This window comes from Primulina huaijiensis, chromosome 1 (genome assembly GCF_012295235.1).
Source record: "Primulina huaijiensis isolate GDHJ02 chromosome 1, ASM1229523v2, whole genome shotgun sequence".
NCBI lineage: Eukaryota > Viridiplantae > Streptophyta > Magnoliopsida > Lamiales > Gesneriaceae > Primulina > Primulina huaijiensis.
In genome coordinates, this window is record NC_133306.1 from 22,533,072 (window position 1) to 22,553,182 (window position 20,111).

General features: G+C 28.6%; 1 protein-coding gene across 4 annotated transcripts; it reads right to left on the reverse strand.

Annotated features, from left to right (window-relative positions):
- Positions 1-1,236: 1,236 nt before the first annotated feature.
- On the reverse strand, positions 1,237-5,761 carry LOC140985331 (calcium-transporting ATPase, endoplasmic reticulum-type-like). Of its 4 annotated transcripts, none has more exons than XM_073453164.1 (8): positions 5,630-5,761; positions 3,651-5,210; positions 3,453-3,574; positions 3,089-3,367; positions 2,620-3,003; positions 2,433-2,542; positions 1,980-2,208; positions 1,237-1,896 (listed from the first exon to the last, which is right to left on the reverse strand). In XM_073453164.1, the coding sequence occupies exons 2-8, from the start codon at positions 5,128-5,130 to the stop codon at positions 1,327-1,329; spliced, it is 3,174 nt and encodes a 1,057-aa protein (XP_073309265.1). In that variant the 5' UTR covers positions 5,131-5,210; positions 5,630-5,761; the 3' UTR covers positions 1,237-1,326. The 4 variants fall into 4 exon arrangements, with proteins under 4 accessions (XP_073309265.1, XP_073309285.1, XP_073309271.1 ...); XM_073453184.1 differs by lacking the exon at positions 5,630-5,761 and adding an exon at positions 5,360-5,613; XM_073453170.1 differs by lacking the exon at positions 5,630-5,761 and adding an exon at positions 5,303-5,613.
- Between the last annotated feature and the right edge of the window lie 14,350 nt (positions 5,762-20,111).

Here is a 20,111-nt window from a genome sequence, read left to right on the forward strand (position 1 = left end):
ATGACATCAAAAATATTATAAATATCTTGTGACATGTCAACATTTTTTGGTAACACTTCATCATTTTTATGATGCAAAAAATTGCAAGTTGGACTAAGAATAAGAATTAGTCAATAACATAATTAAATATATATATATATATATATATATAAATTACATAACAAAAATATTGTTATCCTTTTATCTATTAAAAGTATAGCATAATATTTTAATCCTTGAAATTATAATTATAATAATTTATATATAAAAAAATGATTTTAACTTTTTTAAAAGTATTATACAAAAACTTCAATTTTTTCATTTTTTTTGGAAAGGAACAACTTCAACATCTAAATACTCTTAAACAAATGGTAAATAATTTTGTCTAGCTGGTCTTACATTTAAAAAATTATATTATATTAAAATGCATTTAGATTAACAGAGTTTGAAAACATAATTAATCTTAAGTAAACTAAGATCAAATCAGCCTATCCTCAATTAATCTAAACAATATTTAACTATTTATGTTTTATTCATCTTTATTTTTTTTTTAAATGTTTGACATTGACATTTTGCTGAAAATGTGCGGAGACGGTCCATCTTTGTCTACATGAAAATAACATCAAAATTTTATTTTTTTTTTACTTTTTTTAATGAACCACAGAACCAGAAACAATCAGGATTCCATTTGCTATATACTACTAAGATCAATTAATTTAATGGCCCTTTTAGTTTTAAGAAACTCAAGTAAGACGATTTCACGGATCAATTTAGTGATGCATATATTTTATTTAGATCACTCATAAAAAAATTACTTTTTATTTTAAATATGAGCAGAGTTGACTCGTCTCACGAATAAAGATACGTGAAACTGTTTCACAATAATTCTAGATATTATACATATTTTCGAATAAAAAGCTCTCTTTCGAATTTTGTCCTTTTGTCACAATTTGGTGTATTTACAGTTTACTAAATCATTGTACGATCAAAACAGCTGGCCCTCGTTATATAACATTGATATATATATTGATTGAGTGGGGAAGCGTAACATCAAAATTATATGCTAGCATTAGACTTCTCACAATATACGTCTTTCTATTCCATCTCATGTTTAGGCGTCGATTGAGTAGAACTTGTGATAAACATGCATGTACTTGGCTCATCCAAGACAACAAGATTTTCACCAAAATCAAAATCAGACAATGTTAGAAAAGGGTAATAAAATTTCTTTATGATCGAACAAGTTAAAAACATATCATCAAAGTTTTGCATTATTCATTATTTGTTCAAACATATGATAACAGTATGTATTCTACACTTGTCAGCTACAGAAACGAAACACATCGATCATGTTTTCTTTGCTTTGGTAACCAACGATAATCTTCTCCTTCTCCTTCCCATGAATTTAAGTACTTCGTCTATAAGAACAACAGGAGCTGAAACCAAGAGTACCAGCAGCCATTCGTTTAAACTCAATGGAACGATGCCGAACACGTTTGCAAGAATTGGTACATAAAGTATCAAACAATGCAGGCAAAGAGAGACCAACATGGCTAAAAGAAGCCAAGGATTCCTCCATGGCGGCATCCGGATCAAACTGTTGTCTTCTGAGAGAGCGTTCAGAGAATTAAACATTTCAATGGCAACCAAAACAGAGAGGGACAGTGTCATTGGCTTAACCTTCCCAATGGAAAAGTAATCACAAGGATTTGAAAACGTTATCAAACGGCCGCCAACAACCGTGTATGGGGAAGCTGTAAAATTTGACCAAGAAGAGCATTCTCCCCAGTGGCGAAGTTGAGATAGTTCGACTAGCGTGTGCCCATCTTCAACTAAATTTATCCCTAGGAATGAAGCCTGAGTGTACCACAAGATGAATACTCCCACGGTAGCGATGCCAACGTATGAACCAATCACCTGGTTGAATATAAATACATGAAAGATGAATGAAAAAAATGTCGTCATTTTAAAAAAATGACAGTAACTGTAAAATGGCTGACCATATAACGGAAGAAAACCCAAGTATTGATAAGAGCATCATCGCTTTTCCGGGGTGCTTTTTGCATTATATCAACATCAGCAGGGTTGAATCCGAGGGCCGTAGCAGGTGGGCCATCTGTAACCAAATTCACCCACAGCAGTTGCACAGGTATCATGCATTCTGGTAATCCAAGAGCAGCGGCGAAAAATATGGATACGACCTCTCCAACATTAGATGAGATCATATACCTGCATAAAAAAACATTTTGAATGACACTTCTGGATAATTATCAGACACTAAAGTACGAGTACATTTGAAGATTTGCCATTTTTCCTGCGGGCTTATTATGATATTTCTGGGCAAGTTAAATAATTTTCAATTTTAGTGGTTGGCTCAACTTAATCCAATTATCATGTTATCCTTGATTATTTGCTAATACAGTAATGTTCAACTAGAGAAGGACAGTATGTACCTTATAAAAGCTTTCATGTTATTATAGATTGAACGACCCTCTGCAACTGCTGACACGATAGAACTAAAGTTATCATCGGCCAAAACCATATCTGAAGCTTCCTTGGCAACCTAACAAGAAATGATGTCCAAAAAGAAAATAAATAACAGAAAAAATTTGAGTTAGCTAGTAATAACACCACCATTACCTCAGTTCCAGAAATTCCCATTGCGATTCCAATATCAGCAAGCTTCAGTGCAGGTGCATCATTGACACCATCCCCAGTCATTGCGACAACTTCTCCCATGTCTTTTAGCATCCTCACAATGTCTTGCTTATGCTTAGGCTCGGCTCGAGAAAAAACCTTGCCACCCGGTTTTGACAAGATATCAAGTCGTTGTGAGCGAGAAAGGGACATGAACTCTTTGCTGGTGAAGCTTTTTCCTTGAATATCCTCATCCTCAGAAAACAACTGAATTTCCCGACAAATAGCCTCAGCTGTGGACTTATTATCTCCAGTGATCACCATGACCTTAATTCCTGCTCCTCGGCAATCGTCAATTGCTTTCTGAACTTCCCCACGAGGAGGGTCCTATTATGTAACCAGTGAAGGGTATAAAAAAGATATATAGGTGTTATCATGAATAATTAGTGTACAGCATCAAGATGAAACGTACCCTTAGGCCGACTACCCCGACAAAAATTAGTCCACTTTCTATAACAGAGTAAGAGGAATGATCAAGTAACTTTTTGTGGGCTGGGTGATTATCAGTATAATAGTCTGAAAGTTCCCCCAGTTCTTCTTTATAAGCCAAACCTAAGCATCGCAGACCCTTTGAACTCATGTCCAGGTGTCTCAATAGAAGCAGTTGCTTGCAGGGATCGTCGATGGGGATGATAGATCCATCAGCAAGTTGGACATGGGAACTACGCTCCAAAATACTCTCAACCGCACCCTGTGTGAATATTCAATATTTTGGCACCCCTATCTCATTAGATCTTCTATCAAAATGGTTATGAACTCACGTATATATATTTTACCTTGACAAGAAGTCGGTTTTGCCCGCTAGGCTCACGGACGATAACGCTCATTGATTTACGGACACGATCAAATTCAAGTGTAGCAACTTTTTTCGATCTTTTGTTCCACCACTCGCAACACACTAAAGTTAAAGTGATTCAATATAGAGTAATGTTGCAGAAAAAGGTCACCAGAATTGATGGGATATGATCACTCACCTAGTTTAACTGTGTTGTAATCAATCAAATAGCTCGACAAAAGCTTCGCCTTACGGATCTTGTTCCTTGCGTCACTCACTGGAACTCCCATCTTTTCAACTAAAACCTTAAGAGCTGCTTCAATTGGCAATCCTGTCGCTTTGAATAAACGACCATCACAAAATATTCCAGCATCATTGCAAACTGCACAAATTTCAGCAACAGCTTGCAAATTGGCATCCATATCACAGCATTTCCAGTCAACTATTCCTCCATCGTTGGGATCATAAGTTGTACCTTCAACGCGGAAAATTCTTGTTGTTGTAGCATCTTGTCCCAATGTAACAAATTCTGTCACAGACATCTGGTTCGTAGTCAAGGTACCAGTTTTATCTGAACAAATAACAGTTGTACATCCTAAGGTCTCGACACTTGGAAGCTTCCGTACTATAGCATTCCTTTGGGCCATTTTTCTTGTACCAAGTGCTAAGCAGGTGGTAATAACAGCAGGAAGACCTTCGGGGATGGCAGCAACTGCCAGGGCGATTGCTATCTTAAAATAATAAGTGCATTTGTCAAAAGAGAACTGGAAATTAAGAGGCCATCCATCCACGACCTCCCATGTGAGAAAATATTTGTAATTTATTATCCAAACCATGAGACAAATAAGGCCAATTGCAATAGTAAGCCTATTACCAAATTCATCTAGCTTCTTTTTCAAAGGGGTCTCATTTTCTTCCAACGATGCCTCATGTATTTGTGCCTGTATCTTGCCGATTTCGGTACACATTCCAATGTTCACAACGATGCAGATGCAACTACCATTAACAACTGTAGTTCCAGCAAAAACTATGTTTTCTTTGTCCTGCAACTCACAATCATCCAAGAATATGGGGTTGGTTCCTTTCATCACCGGCATTGCCTCACCAGTCAGTGAACTCTGCTCGACTCGTAAGGTCGATGTCATCAAAACGGCAACTCGCATGTCCGCCGGAACTTTATCCCCAACTCGTAATTCTACAATATCTCCTGGTACAAGTTCACGTGCGGGTAGATCTGGCACCAAATATCCATCTCTTAATGCCTTTCCAGAATCACATTGCATTTCTTTTAAAGCTTCAAGCGCTTTTTCGGCATTACCCTCTTGCCAAACACCAACAATAGCATTAAGGATCAATATCAAGACTATCACAAAAGGTTCTACATATGCTTCGAACCCCGACTCGCCGTTCTCAATTCCATGCAAGTAAGCCAGAACAAATGAAATGAAGGCTGCGACTAAGAGTATCTTCACAAGCATATCATCGAATTGTTCGAGAACGAGTCTCCAAAGGGGTTTTCCTTTCTCTTTCTTAAGTTCATTCCAACCGTATCGCTCTCGCCTGTTCTCCACCTCGCTGGTGCTTAGACCCTTTTCAAGTTTCACTTCGTACTCTTTCAAACATTGCTCAACAGACCATGACCATGCCTTGAATGCTTTTTCATCAAAAGTTTCCTCCATTGTACTCCAAGACAAGAGTTTACACAACTTTCCTAAATCTCATCCCCAAACTCCTATGAAACATCCATACAGTGGATCATCTGCATATAATGGAAAACATAAAACGTAATCATTGCAAAACAATATAATTCGAAAGGGAACAGCCCAATTTATCAATTGACAAAACACTCACCAACACATTATGGCCTAACGAATTGGTAATATAACACGAAAAGAGACGTACAGTTACAGATTTAATTTCCCAACAACTGAACTCAATAAATGTATATCTGTTTCTCAAAAAATAAAATAAATAAATGTATCTCTGTAAACGCGCAAAATTATGACAATTTATTGCCTCTCCATCCTACTCTCATAGAGAGGGGGGACAGAGATCGAAAAAAGGTGGTTGCTCATGATTTAACGTTACTAAATAAGCGAGAACTCAAACGTGCACTAAATTGAAAACATATCAAAGCAAGCAAGAGTACACATTCATACCACCCAAGTTCCCACTTACAGAATGAAAATGGCAGACAGCGTGAAAAAGATTCAGTCTTTAGCATGATTTGGAAAAAAAAGAAAGCGGTTGTGCGTGAGAACCAAGACAAGTCGGTTGGCTTCCAGACAAAGCAACCACCAAAATAATAAATGAATGGCAGATACACTAGCCTTATTTATATATACTAGAAATAATGCACGTGCGTTGCACATGAAAAACATATGTTGAAGTAATTAGAATTTGAAATAAAATTAGTTAACTCAACAAAAAATAAAATTTACTGAAGGCCCTTAAGACGGTGTCTGAGTTAGTGGAATAGGTGGATGTTTGGAAAATATTCCGGAGTTCGATTTCTCCTGTTAACACCTTCTCGGACGAGCTTGTCGCACATGGCTTGCTCGGTGAGGTTTATCTGGTTAGCGTGATTTGTAGACTATTAAGTTTATCTGGAAGTTTACCCAATATACACCGAAGGAATGATAATAATATTGTAAATTTTTACAATTCGTGTTAATTAGTATATGTAACTAATTTGGAAAAAAAACATATTTTTTTCATTTTAAAAAAAGATTTGGACTGCTAAAATTTTTCTCATATCTATTTTATCATATTGTTTTCTTTTGTTATTTGTCATATTCTCTCAATAATACATATATTTTTTTATAATATTCAATTATTACAATCTTTTTTGACAATCAATGATATGCAATTTTTTATTTACAATATTGTTTGATTATTATTCTCTTTCATGTAAATTAACAACAATTTCTACCGGATGCTTTGACTTTCCTAGTCACCTTTAATTTATTAGACACTTATACTTGATAACATATAAACTACACATTATTATTAGGGGTGAGAAAAATTTCGGTTAAATCGAATTAACCGATCGAACCGAGTCAATTCGAAAATTTGGTTCGGTTATTTCCGAAATTCGATTTTCAAATTAAAAAAATTCGGTTATATCGGTTAATTTGGTTCGGCTACGATTTTCAAAATTTTGAAATCGGCTAACCGAATTAACCGATATAATAAATACTATTATTTAATAAATTTTTATTATTTATCAATTTTAATATATTTTTTAATTTTAATTTTAAAATCAGCCTTAATTCTAAAGAAAAATTTGTGATGTATATGATTTTATGTTTTTATACATTTGTGTAGACTGTAGTGTTCAAAAAAATTACATATATAATTAAAGTTAAATCACAATTTTTTTAAAAAACTAATCGGTTAATTCGGTCACCAACCAAATTAACCGATTTTAATTTTGTTCAGTTTTCATTGGTTATGAAAATTAATTTGATCGGTTCGGTTATTGCTAAATATTTCGGTTCGATCCGGTTATGACTAATTTGGTTCGGTCGGTAACAGAACCGACCGAATGCTCACCCCTAATTATTATAACAATCTATCATCATATAAAAAGTACTCATGGATTGATTTAATATTTCATATTAACTCATAAGTATAATTAGCACAATCAAATTACTAATGTCATATTGGTATTAGTTCCAGAAAAATAATATATTTAATTTTTCTAATTGTTTAAATATCTTAACGGGAACATTTGTGTACCCTTATCTTGAGAAAAATTCATTGCATTTATAAAATTTGAACGATAAATATAACTTTATAGTGTACATTTAATTTGAAAACTGAATTCATTGTATGACAAACACTTCTTCTATTTCTATTTTTTTGTGTAACCTAAAAGAGTTAATATTTTTTCTCTTTTATCTTCTCCAACTCACTGTAAAAAGTTATAAAAAAATATTTATATCTAGAAAAATATTTTTATCTATTGTTTTTCTTGTCTATATATTTTGTTATATGTAAACATATATTCTACTTCATTGTCTTAATTGTCATATATCTTTACTATATAATTTGTGTATATTGAAGATGAATAAGTTCATTTTATAGTTTTTTATTACCTGGACTTAGGTTGATATATTAATATGTGATATATATAGATATAAGAATTTTCAAATTCAATTTATTCACAATGATTTTTCATAACAAAGGCCAACTCAAAATAATAAAAATTAAGATTCATAATTATTTTAAATATGATATAAAAATAATATGTGGAAACTTTTTTTGACATTTTAGTTGCAAAATAAAGTAATAAATGCATGTAGGTGCACTATTTCACTGTGGCAATTATAACTTTATTTAAATATTTTATTTCTCACTCAATGATAAAAATTTGTTTATTTCTTATTTTGATTTTCGACAAATCCAATATTTCATTTAAATGTTTTTGTTAATAATATTTACATGAGTTTTATTGTATATTTATCCAATTTGAAAGGGATAAATTATAATTCAATATATAATCATATTTGAAAACTCTAGAATGCTTCTATATTTAAAAACCGAGTAACATATAAGGGATCAATTCAAAACTAAAAATAGTTGCAACATGTTTCTTCTAACTTTACAATCGAATAATATATGATCGAGCGTTTGTCGCTTTACCAAAAGCTATAACTGATGGTAACTATGCAAGTCAAAATTTTAAATTATACAACATCTCAAGTGTCTACCCACTGTGGACAATTATTGTACCAAACAATCTATCTCATAATATGATTATTATAAATGATTTTTTCTTAATTAATTAGAAAATTTCCAGCAAATGTGTTGAATTAATTAGAATGTTTTCAATATAGTATGTCGATAAATATTTTTCCATATGAGTTATTAATTGAGTCCTTATGAACATTTAAAAAAATGTGTCTTTAGTTATAGTAATGATGTCTTATAATTTAAAATATTAAATGAAACAAATTATCGAGATAAAAAATTAATTAAGAATTCAAGAATATGTGATTACTCAATTAGTTTAATTGACACGCTATTTAGTTTGCTGATTTAATAGATGTTAAATCCACAATCATTGAGTTTGAAAAGAATTTTTGTAGAATAAAATACAATTATAATAAATTACTTGATTGTATATGTAATAAAATTTTGTATATTTCATATATGTTTGATTTATTTCATTTATAAGGTTGAAATTTTATATATTAAAATATAAGATTTGTTATATATCTTAACATCGATAAATTAACTAAAAATTTAAATATTAATTTTAGCTACCATATAATTCTGGTTTCGCCCTAAACTTTTGTGTATTCGTTTGTTTGAATTTATTATTTCTACTAAGACCCATAATATGTCAAACATGAAAGTGAATATTAATTTAAATAGATGATAATATTTATATATTGTAATAAACATATTTACCCCTCACGATAATGATAAAACTAACTTAAAAATAATATGTTGACGAACATATTGTCAGGGATCCAAAAATACAACTCAAATGTCAACTTTGACACTCAACTTTGAGTGACTGCCTCATCAACCCATAATTTTTGGACAAGATAGTATGTAGGACCGAGCGCTTGCCGCTTTAACAAAAGCTATAGCTAATGGTAATGGTGCAACTCAAATCTTTTAAACCGCACAGCAGCTCAAGCACCACGGTTCGATCGCTCTACCAAGCAGGGACAATTATTGCACCCAACAATCTCCCTCCCAATAATTGCACTCTTTGCAATCAATGAGAATCGAACCCGTGACCTTTGCTTTGATATCAATTGTAGGATCGAGCGCTTGTCGCTTTACCAAAAGCTATAGCTAGTAGTAATGGTGCAACTCAAATATTTTAAACCGCAAAGAAGCTCAAGCACCACGGTTCGATCGCTCTACCAAGCAGGAACAATTATTGCACCCAACATAGCAACATCACAATTTTGAAATCAAACTGATATTTTCATTATATCAAGAAATCATTATTGAAAATCGATAATATTAGATAAATAGATATTTAATATAAACACGTGCGAGCTCATTTAGGCTCACCTTTAAATGAGTCGACAAAATTTCAACCCAACTCAATTAAATTGTTTGGCGGTACAGTCCAAACCGAAAGACTCAACCCAAATTGACGGCTCAAATCACAACGATCTTTTACCGTGTTTTATTTAAATAATTTTTAAATATAAAACGCAAAAAAATTTCGGTTGCAAAAAACTTTAATTTAAACACATAAATTCTAGAAAACTGTCACATGAGGACATGAAAAAAATTAATAAGAGACCAAAGAAAATTCACAATTCGATAATGAGTTATTTCTAAACTGTAATTAATTAATTTAATTTACATAATGAAAAGATAAATAAAAAATCTAAATAATTGGATTAAAAATAACATATTATAATGTGGGTAGACATAAAAAAATCAAATACTAATTTATATAATGAAAAGATATCATTGGATAAAAATAACATATTATAATATGGATAAACATAAAAAATCAAATACTAATAATCACACATATTTAAAATATGAATAAGTAAAAAGAAAAGACACATTTAAAGTAAACAATTAATGTAAAAAAAAGTAATTAATGAGGAGATAAAGGTATAATATTAGATATATATATATATATTTAATATAAACGCGTGCGAGCTCATTTAGGCTCACCTTTAAATGAGTCGACAAAATTTCAACTCAACTCACTTAAATTGTTTGGCCGTACAGTCAAAACCGAAAGACTCAACCCAAATTGACGGCTCAAATCACAACGATCTTTTACCGTATTTTATTTAAATAATTTTTAAATATAAAACGCAAAAAAATTTCGGTTGCAAAAAACTTTAATTTAAACACATAAATTCTAGAAAACTGTCACATGAGGACATGAAAAAAATTAATAAGACACCAAAGAAAATTCACAATTAGATAATGAGTTATTTCTAAACTTTAATTAATTTAATTTACATAATGAAAAGATAAATAAAAAATCTAAATAATTGGATTAAAAATAACATATTATAATGTGGGTAGACATAAAAAAACCAAATACTAATTTATATAATGAAAAGATATCATTGGATAAAAATAACATATTATAATGTGGGTAGACATAAAAAATCAAATACTAATAATCACACATATTTAAAATATGAATAAGGAAAAAGAAAAGACACATTTAAAGTAAACAATTAATGTAAAAAAAAGTAATTAATGAGGAGATAAAGGTATAATATTAGATATATAGATATTTAATATAAACACGTGCGAGCTCATTTAGGCTCACCTTTAAATGAGTCGACAAAATTTCAACCCAACTCACTTAAATTGTTTGGCGGTACAGTCCAAACCGAAAGACTCAACCCAAATTGACGGCTCAAATCACAACGATCTTTTACCGTGTTTTATTTAAATAATTTTTAAATATAAAACGCAAAAAAATTTCGATTGCAAAAAACTTTAATTTAAACACATAAATTCTAGAAAACTGTCACATGAGGACATGAAAAAAATTAATAAGACACCAAAGAAAATTCACAATTCGATAATGAGTTATTTCTAAACTTTAATTAATTTAATTTACATAATGAAAAGATAAATAAAAAATCTAAATAATTGGATTAAAAATAACATATTATAATGTGGGTAGACATAAAAAAACCAAATACTAATTTATATAATGAAAAGATATCATTGGATAAAATTAACATATTATAATGTGGGTAGACATAAAAAATCAAATACTAATAATCACACATATTTAAAATATGAATAAGTAAAAAGAAAAGACACATTTAAAGTAAACAATTAATGTAAAAAAAGTCATTAATGAGGAGATAAAGGTAAATTCACATATAAAGTCACATATTTATATATATTTATTTATTTATATAGATAATAGATTAAAATATGAATAAGGAAAAAGAAAAGACACATTTAAAATAACAATTAATGTAAAGAAAGTAGTTAATAAGGAGATATAGGTAAATTCACATATATATATATATATATTATATATATATATACACACTAGAAATAATGCACGTGCAACGCACGTGAAAAACATATGTTGAAGTAATTAGAATTTGAAATAAAATTAGTTAACTCAACAAAAAACAATAATACTAGTATTGTAAATTTGGACAATTAATGTTAATTAGCATATGTAACTAATTTAGAAAAAAACATATTATTTTTAATTTTAAAAAAAGATTTGGACTACTAAAATTTTTCTCATATCTTTTTTATTATATTGTTTTCTTTTCTTATTTGTCATATTCTTTTAATAATGCATATATTTTATTATAATATTCAATTATTACAATCTTTTTTTACAATCAATGATATGTAATTTTTTATTTACAATGTTGTTTGATTATTATTCTCTTTCATGTAAATTGACAACAATTTCTATTGAATGTTTTTACTTTCCTAGTCACCTTTAATTTATTAGACACTTATACTTGATAACTTATAAACTATACATTATTATTAGGGGTTAGCAAAATTTCGATTAAACCGAATTAACCGACCGAACCGAGTCAATTCGAAAATTCGGTTTTCAAATTAAAAAAAAAAATCGGTTATATCGGTTAATTCGATCGGTTCGGTTACGATTTTCAAAATTTTGAAATCGGCTACATTAATTAACCGATATAATAAATATTATTATTTAATAAAATTTTTAGTATTTATCAATTTTAATATATATTTTTAATTTTAAAATCAGCCCTAATTCTAAAGAAAAATTTGTGATATATGTGATTTTATGTTTTTATACATTTGTGTAGATTGTAGCGTTCAAAAAAAAATTACATATATAATTAAAGTGAAATCACAATTTTTTTTTAAACTAATCGGTTAATTCGGTCACCAACCGAATGAACCGATTTTAATTCGGTTCGATTTTCATCGGTTATGAAAATTAATTCGATCGGTTCGGTTATTGCTAAATATTTCGGTTCGTTCCGGTTATGACTAATTCGGTTCGGTTTGTTCGGTAACAGAATTGACCGAATGCTCACCCCTAATTATTATAATAATCTATCATCACATAAAAAGTACTGATGGATTGATTTAAATAAATATTGATTAAATGTTGTCATTTATTTGCAATTTATAATAATAATATTTTTGACAATAAATCATTTTTTACTGACTCTTATGACACTTATTTTGATATTTCATATTAACTCATAAGTATAATTAGCACAATCAATTTACTAATGTCATATCGGTATTACCTCCAGAAAAATAATATATTTAGTTTTTCTAATTGTTTAAATATCTCAACGAGAACATTTGTGTACCCTTATCTTGAGAAAAATTCATTGCATTTATAAAGTTTGAACGGTAAATATAACTTTATAGTATACATTTAATTTCTCTTTTATCTTCTCCAACTCACTGTAAAAAGTTATAAAAAAATATTTATATCTAGAAAAATATTTTTATTTATTGTTTTTCTTGTCTATATATTTTGTTATATGCGAGCATATATTCTAATACATTGTCTTAATTGACATATATCTTTACTATATAGTTTGTGTACATTGAAGATGAATAAGTTCATTTTGTAGTTTTTTGTTACCTGGACTTGGGTTGATATATTAATATGTTATATACATAGATATAAGAATTTTCAAATTCAATTTGTTCACAATGATTTTTCATAATTAAGGCCAACTCAAAATAATAACAATTAGGATTCATAATTATTTTAAATATGATATAAAAATAATACGTGGAAACTTTTTTTGACATTTTAGTTGTAAAATACAGTGATAAATGCATGTAACTGCATAATTTCATTGTGGCAATTATAACTTTATTTAAATATCTTATTTCTCACTCAAGGATCAAAATTTGTTTATTTCTTATTTTGATTATCGATAAATCCAATATTTCTTTTAAATGTTTTTGTTAATAATAATTACATGAGTTTTATTGTATATTTATCCAATTTGAAAGGTGAAAACTGTAGAATGCTTCTAAATTTAAAAACTGAGTAACATGTAAAAGATCAATTCAAACCTAAAAGTTGATGCACAATGTTTCTTCTAGTTTTACAATCGAATAATATAGGATCGAGCGTTTGTCGCTTTACCAAAAGCTATAACTGATGGTAACTATGCAAGTCAAATCTTTAAATCATACAACAGCTCAAGCGTTCAATTATTGTACCAAACAATCTATCTCCTAATAATTGCACCAATTGCAATCAATGAAGATCAAAGTCGCTATCTTGGCTCTGATACCAATTGTAAGCTAAAGCGTTTACTGTTTTATCAAAACCTATAGATTATGGTAACAGTGCAAATCAAATATTTTAAATAATACAACAGCTCAAGCACAACATTTCAATTACTCTACCCAACATGATCAATTATTGTACCCAACAATAAGTTTATGCAAATAACATTTTACTATATCATATAAATTTATAAAACATTTGAGTAGAATATATACTTGATATTCTACATAAGTAGTAGAGAAAAAAAAATATTTTTCATTTATTTGAAAATTTATATTTTAAAATAAAAGAAAAATCAGAAAAGTTGACAAAATCCCGAAACCCAAATTGAAAGTTGAATTAATACATTCATATTCATCATTAAATTTTACCATTTAATTTTAATAGATTTAACATGTTTATCCACTAAAAATATTGAAAGAATTGTTTATACAATTTAATAAAAAAGTCAAAGTACATCATTTTCTGATTCCGAATAACGATCACATTATTATTACGTTACAATGATAAATAAATTATTATTTTTAGTTTATCATCACAGTCTTTACCTCAATAAACACATTTTCGAATGTAGGATGTTAAATTTAATATTGACAATAGATAATTATAGTATTAATTCTAACATTCTTTTTTTTATTCTTCTCAATACATTAATTTTTTTAGCTTCAAATATATTAATCTATTTATTATTGTATACAAAGTATAATAATTATTTGGTTAATTAATCACATTTAAGATTAGATGTTTGGAAAAAAATTCTAATATATCTTTAAAGACCAATAGATGATGAAAAATTAAGAAAATGTAGAACAATACGGTGCATAAACTTTCGCTTTGTACAGTGACAAAAGATAAGGTGAAACCAAATGAGATACTTACATATATGAGTCTCATTCAACTTAGCACATTATAATATTTTTATTAACCGAATTTGTCCTTCGTTTTTAGTTCACTAACTTTGCAGTGTGACTCATTCAAGCATTAACTTTTTATTTTTTTAGTACATAGTGACCTCCACTCTCACCGAATTCAATTTTTAGAAGTCTGTATTAGTAGTTTATATATAATAGACAATTATTTAATTTTTATTTTTTGTCTTTTGATTAATTGTGTAATTTTTTATGTTCTACCTAATTCATTTTTAGAATTTTTATAATCATGATTAGAAGTGTTGCACGCATACAATATAAAATTAATATATTTTAAAATGTTAATATTGAAGTGCCAAATAAATGTATTAAATCATTATTTAAGAACTTTTAGAAAAACAATATATATCATAATTCAGATTTAAAGATTAACATATAAATAAAGAATTGCGATGAATATCTTATAAAATAAATCGTGTTAGCTCAAAAAGATTAAATATGATTATTGTAAATGAATTTTTCTTAATTAATTAAAAAAATTTCAGCAAATGCGCTGAATTAATTAGAATATTTTTAATATAGTATGCCGATAAATGTTTTTCCATATGAGTTAGTGATTGAGTCCTTATGAACATTTTAAAAAAATGTGTCTTTAGTTATAGTAATGATGTCTTATAAATTAAAATATTAAATGAAACAAATTATCAAGATAAAAAATTAATTAGGAAATTCAAGAATATGTGATTAATTACTCAATTAGTTTAATTGATACGCTCTTTAGTTTGCTGATTTAATAAATGTTAAATCCACAATCACTGAGTTTGACAAGAATTCTTGTAGAATAAAATACAATTATAATAAATTACTTGATTGTATATGTAATAAAATTTTGTATATTTCATATATGTTTGATTTATTTCATTTATAATGTTGAAATTTTATATAATATTATATAAGATTTGTTATACATCTTAACATCGATAAATTCACTAAAAATTTATATATTAATTTCCGCTACCATATAATTCTGGTTTCGTTTTGTATATTCGTTTGTTTGAATTTATTATTCCTCATTTTACCAAGACTCATAATATGTAAAACATGAAAGTAAATATTAATTTAAAGAGATGATAATATTTATATATTGTAATAAATATATTTACCCCTCACAATACTGATAAAACTAACTTAAAAATAATATGTTGACGGACATATTTTCAGGAATCCAAAAATACAGTTCAAATGTCAACTTTGACACTTAATTTTGAGTGACTGCCAAAATGTCTTAACAACCCACAATTTTTGGACAAGATAGTAACATCACAATTTTGAAATCAAACTGATATTTTTCATTTTATATCAAAAATTCATGATTGAAAATTGATAATATTATATATATAAATATTTAATATAAATCGTGCGAGCTCATTTAGGCTCACCTTTAAATGAGTCGACAAAAGTTCAACCCAACTCACATAAATTGTTTGGCGGTGCAGACCAAACCAACAGACCCAACCCAACCCAAATTGACAGCTCAAATCGCAACGATCTTTTACCGTTTTTTATTTAAATAATTTATAAATTTAAACCGCGAAAAAAATTTGGTTGCAAAAAAACTTTAATTTAAACACATAAATTCTAGCAAACTGTCACATGAGAACATGAAAAAAATTAATAAGACTCCAAATGCATAAAAAAACCAAATACTAATTTATATAATGAAAAGATATCATTGGATAAAAATAACATATTATAATGTGGATAAACATAAAAAATTAAATATTAATAATCACACATATTTAAAATATGAATAAGGAGAATGAAAAGACACATTTAAAATAAGCAATTAATGTAAAGCAAACAATTAATAAGGAGACAAATGGAAATTCACATATAAAGTCGGATATTTATATATAATAATATAATTGATATATTACATGTACGTTTATGAAGGGAAAATAATAGGGATTGAAAATGTTAATGTTACACGGAGGGCATACTGGATTGAGATTCCAAAGGATATGATAGCGTGAATGGACTTCAATTTTTGCAGCAATCTTTGCTTTTGAAGTGGGAATGGGGACACCAAGTTTTCACTATTTCTTTTGCAAAATCACAATTTTTAGGATAAACATGAGATTATTATTATTTTTGTTTTATTTTGATTGAATAATATCTTTTTGTTTTTTGTCAAAATGAAAGTAGTAACACTCTGTCTATTTATAACTCGTTCAATCATTTTCTTTTTTCTACACGATTATAATTGTCAATTCAATTTTTGACCAATTCACAAAAATAATTATTCTTACAACTTTTGACAAAATATAATCAGTTTATGTAATTTTATAAAATAATGCGAGCACAAAAAGGAAATACAAAATGCCTAAAATATTTTTTTGAGAACGATTTTGTGTAAAGAAGTTGCGAATATGATAGCGACTACACACACATATATATGTTACATCGCACGCATGAATCACGGTTCAAGATCATGATATGTGTAATGAATTTTTTTATACATGTTATGATCTTGCTCGACTTTAAGATTTTGTGTTCGAATAAGATCACGACATCATGATCATGGTCCATGTAGCCATGTATCGAACAAATCCTCCCACTGTGTGCCATTGACCCGTGACCCACGGGATAATCACGAGTCACATTTATTTTTCCAGTATTTTGTAATGTGTCTAGTCTATATAGTCTATAACGAGACGGAGAAGAGCTATTCAGATTCGTAAATTTTTATAAATAAATATTTTAAGTTCGAGTGTTACGGAATTATATAAAAAAAATTATGAGCAATTTCAAATTTTGAATATTATATTTAGTTTCGCTCTCTTCGACTTAGTGATTATAAGTTGGAGAAAATAATTTTGTAATTAGATTAATTTTACGAGATATATTGTTTTTTAAAAAAATAATAGATGAATTAATATGAATATAATTTACCAAAAAAAGGAAAAAGAAATTGAAGTGCCTGAGCTGTCGACTGAAAAGTCAACATTACCAGCAAAATAAAGAGAACGATTATTGAATTCCTCGGTTATTCTGCACTATTTAACATATTTGCCATAAATTTGGAGGCCCATAATTTTTAGTATTTGTATATGTAAAAAATAATAATAATTTCAGAAAAATAAAAAATAAAGAATTCCTCGATTATTCCCGATACTTTATGTGCTAAATATTTATTCTTTTTTTTTTAAAAAAATATCACAAAAACTTTTGTGAAACAGTTTGCAAGACAAATCTTCTATTTAGATCACTCACAAAAAAAATATTACTTATTATTGTAAATATAAACAGAGATGACATGTGTGAAGCAATTTACTCGTCACAAAAATAAGAAAAAATAATATTTAAAATTAACCCCACTCCCAAATATCTTATTCTTAGAAGAGGAATGACAGCTATTATGTAATTATAAAATTTATATTTAAAATTGGAAATTGTATTAGCTAGCACCCACCACATGATGAAATCTTTGGTTCGAAGTTTGCGAGGGATTAGAAATGAATGTAGACAGTTGGGTTCATTAATTAAACACTGGGGATTTGAAATTGATTTAACTAAATATTTTAAATGATAAATTATCCACTGATCATTTTATTGTAACGGATAATAAGTGATTTGTGGTTGACGGGATGGGATATATGTTATGCCATCTCCAACGGGAGCAGCCATATGACGCTCCAACCGTTACCATACCTTGACACAGCACCATGCCATTGTGGCGCGGTGCCGTAACCGTGCAAACAAAATGGTACAGTGTTACAGCTAGTCGAACTCTTGTAACTTCTTTTCTTTATTTATTTATTATTATTTTCGATTTTCATGGACAAACGGCAAATCTCAAGTTTTTGCGTAGAAGAAACATCGAGAACCAAGTTTTTTGAGATGTAATCAAGTATAATGTTATAAAAAAGTGAATGGTCCTCACGTCGAGATCAAACTTCAAAATTTACAAACATAAAAGAATATATTATGAAATAAAACGTAAAATTTTTAATTTTATCAAGTCAGTTAATCAATTTAAAAACACGTGAACATAAAAACTTAAGAATAAAGTAATAAATCTTGGGCATATTTTGAATATCAAAAGCAACTGCTACATAATATTTTGGAGTTTTTTTGTTAAAAAAATTATAGTATCAAATATTTAATATTTATATTTTATAAAAATAATAATAATATTTAACATAAATTTTTTTTAAAAATTATAATTAATTTTAAATTTTATCTAAAACACACATATAATTATACTTAATATTGCCTATTCAAAAAAAAATTATACTTAATATTATAAAAAAAGTATTATCAATTGTTGGAAATGACTTAAACACCAACATTCCAAAATTATATATCTTTATATATGTATAATATTGATATTTTGTCTATCAATTATACTAAAATTATATATTTATTATATGAGAGTTAACTTATCGACAAAGATTAACATAATTGATGACCAATATTTTTTACAATTAATTAGAGAATTAATAATGAGAGTTTATTCTGCAATTTTGATAGAAAATAATTTTGGTCAATTTGTTCATAATGGAATGGAAAAAATAGATATACATATTTTGGTGTCTTGACGGTTTATACCATATACCTCGACTTTATATACACACACCAATTTAGGCCGTTAGATCAGACAACCAAATTCTATGGCATAGCCTTAATCCATACTCAGTCAAAAACAAACCCAAATTGTTCCCCAACAAAAGCAGATGATGCAGCTTAGATCCGCTATACATAATACATATAGCAACAACCAACATATATACGTAGATATATTCGTATTGCATACATTTGTTCGATTGAATCCAGAAAAAACTCACAGGTCCATGAGCTCCGTCGAGGATTCAGGAGGCGGTGAAGTAGAAGACCGGCTGAAGGAGGAGGTGGAGGCACAGGAAACAGGCGGTGGAGAAAGACAAAAAGACGAGTCCGTATACGAGTCTAAGAGCCATTCTCAAAGGCGGAGAATGAGAATTTTAGGGCAACGTGCGGAGAGTGAAGAGGGATTATCCAGGATTAGGATTTGGTATCTGGATTCTTCTTCCCAAACCCAATATTTAATTTAAATGAGTAAAGGAGAAAGAGTGGCAGCCAATTAGTTTATAATAATTTTGACTTTTAAACTCGATGCCTTCATCTACCCGTACACGTGTCTCCTTCATACCAAGTCTAAACCAAACAAATCATAAGGTAATGTTTGGTTGTCTTGATAATCCGATGCCATCAAATATTTGATTGTGATTTTATCTGTTGGTGACAACGATAAAATCATTAAATATAAAATTATAATATTATTTTTAATATCTTCATTTATTTGATTATTAAAAAAAATGTAGTTTGTTTTCTTATCTCAAATTTAAATCAAACCAAACCAAACATGTGGTATTATTTATTCAAAAATATTCCATTATTTTTTTTAATGAAACCCCATCAACCCAACTAAATTTTTGAAAAATAAAGAGCAATTACTTAATTTTTCATGCATAATTTATCATTATAGAGACACAGGACGTTATCC

Bases quoted from the DNA above. Each gene is read 5' to 3' on its own strand.
- LOC140985331 (XM_073453164.1), bottom strand. From the start codon at position 5,130: ATGGAGGAAACTTTTGATGAAAAAGCATTCAAGGCATGGTCATGGTCT. The intron at 3,368-3,452 runs GTAAAATATATA...ATATTCACACAG, and splicing joins AAAACCGACTTCTTGTCAAG to GGTGCGGTTGAGAGTATTTT. The intron at 2,543-2,619 runs GTAATGGTGGTG...ATTTCTTGTTAG, and splicing joins TGGGAATTTCTGGAACTGAG to GTTGCCAAGGAAGCTTCAGA.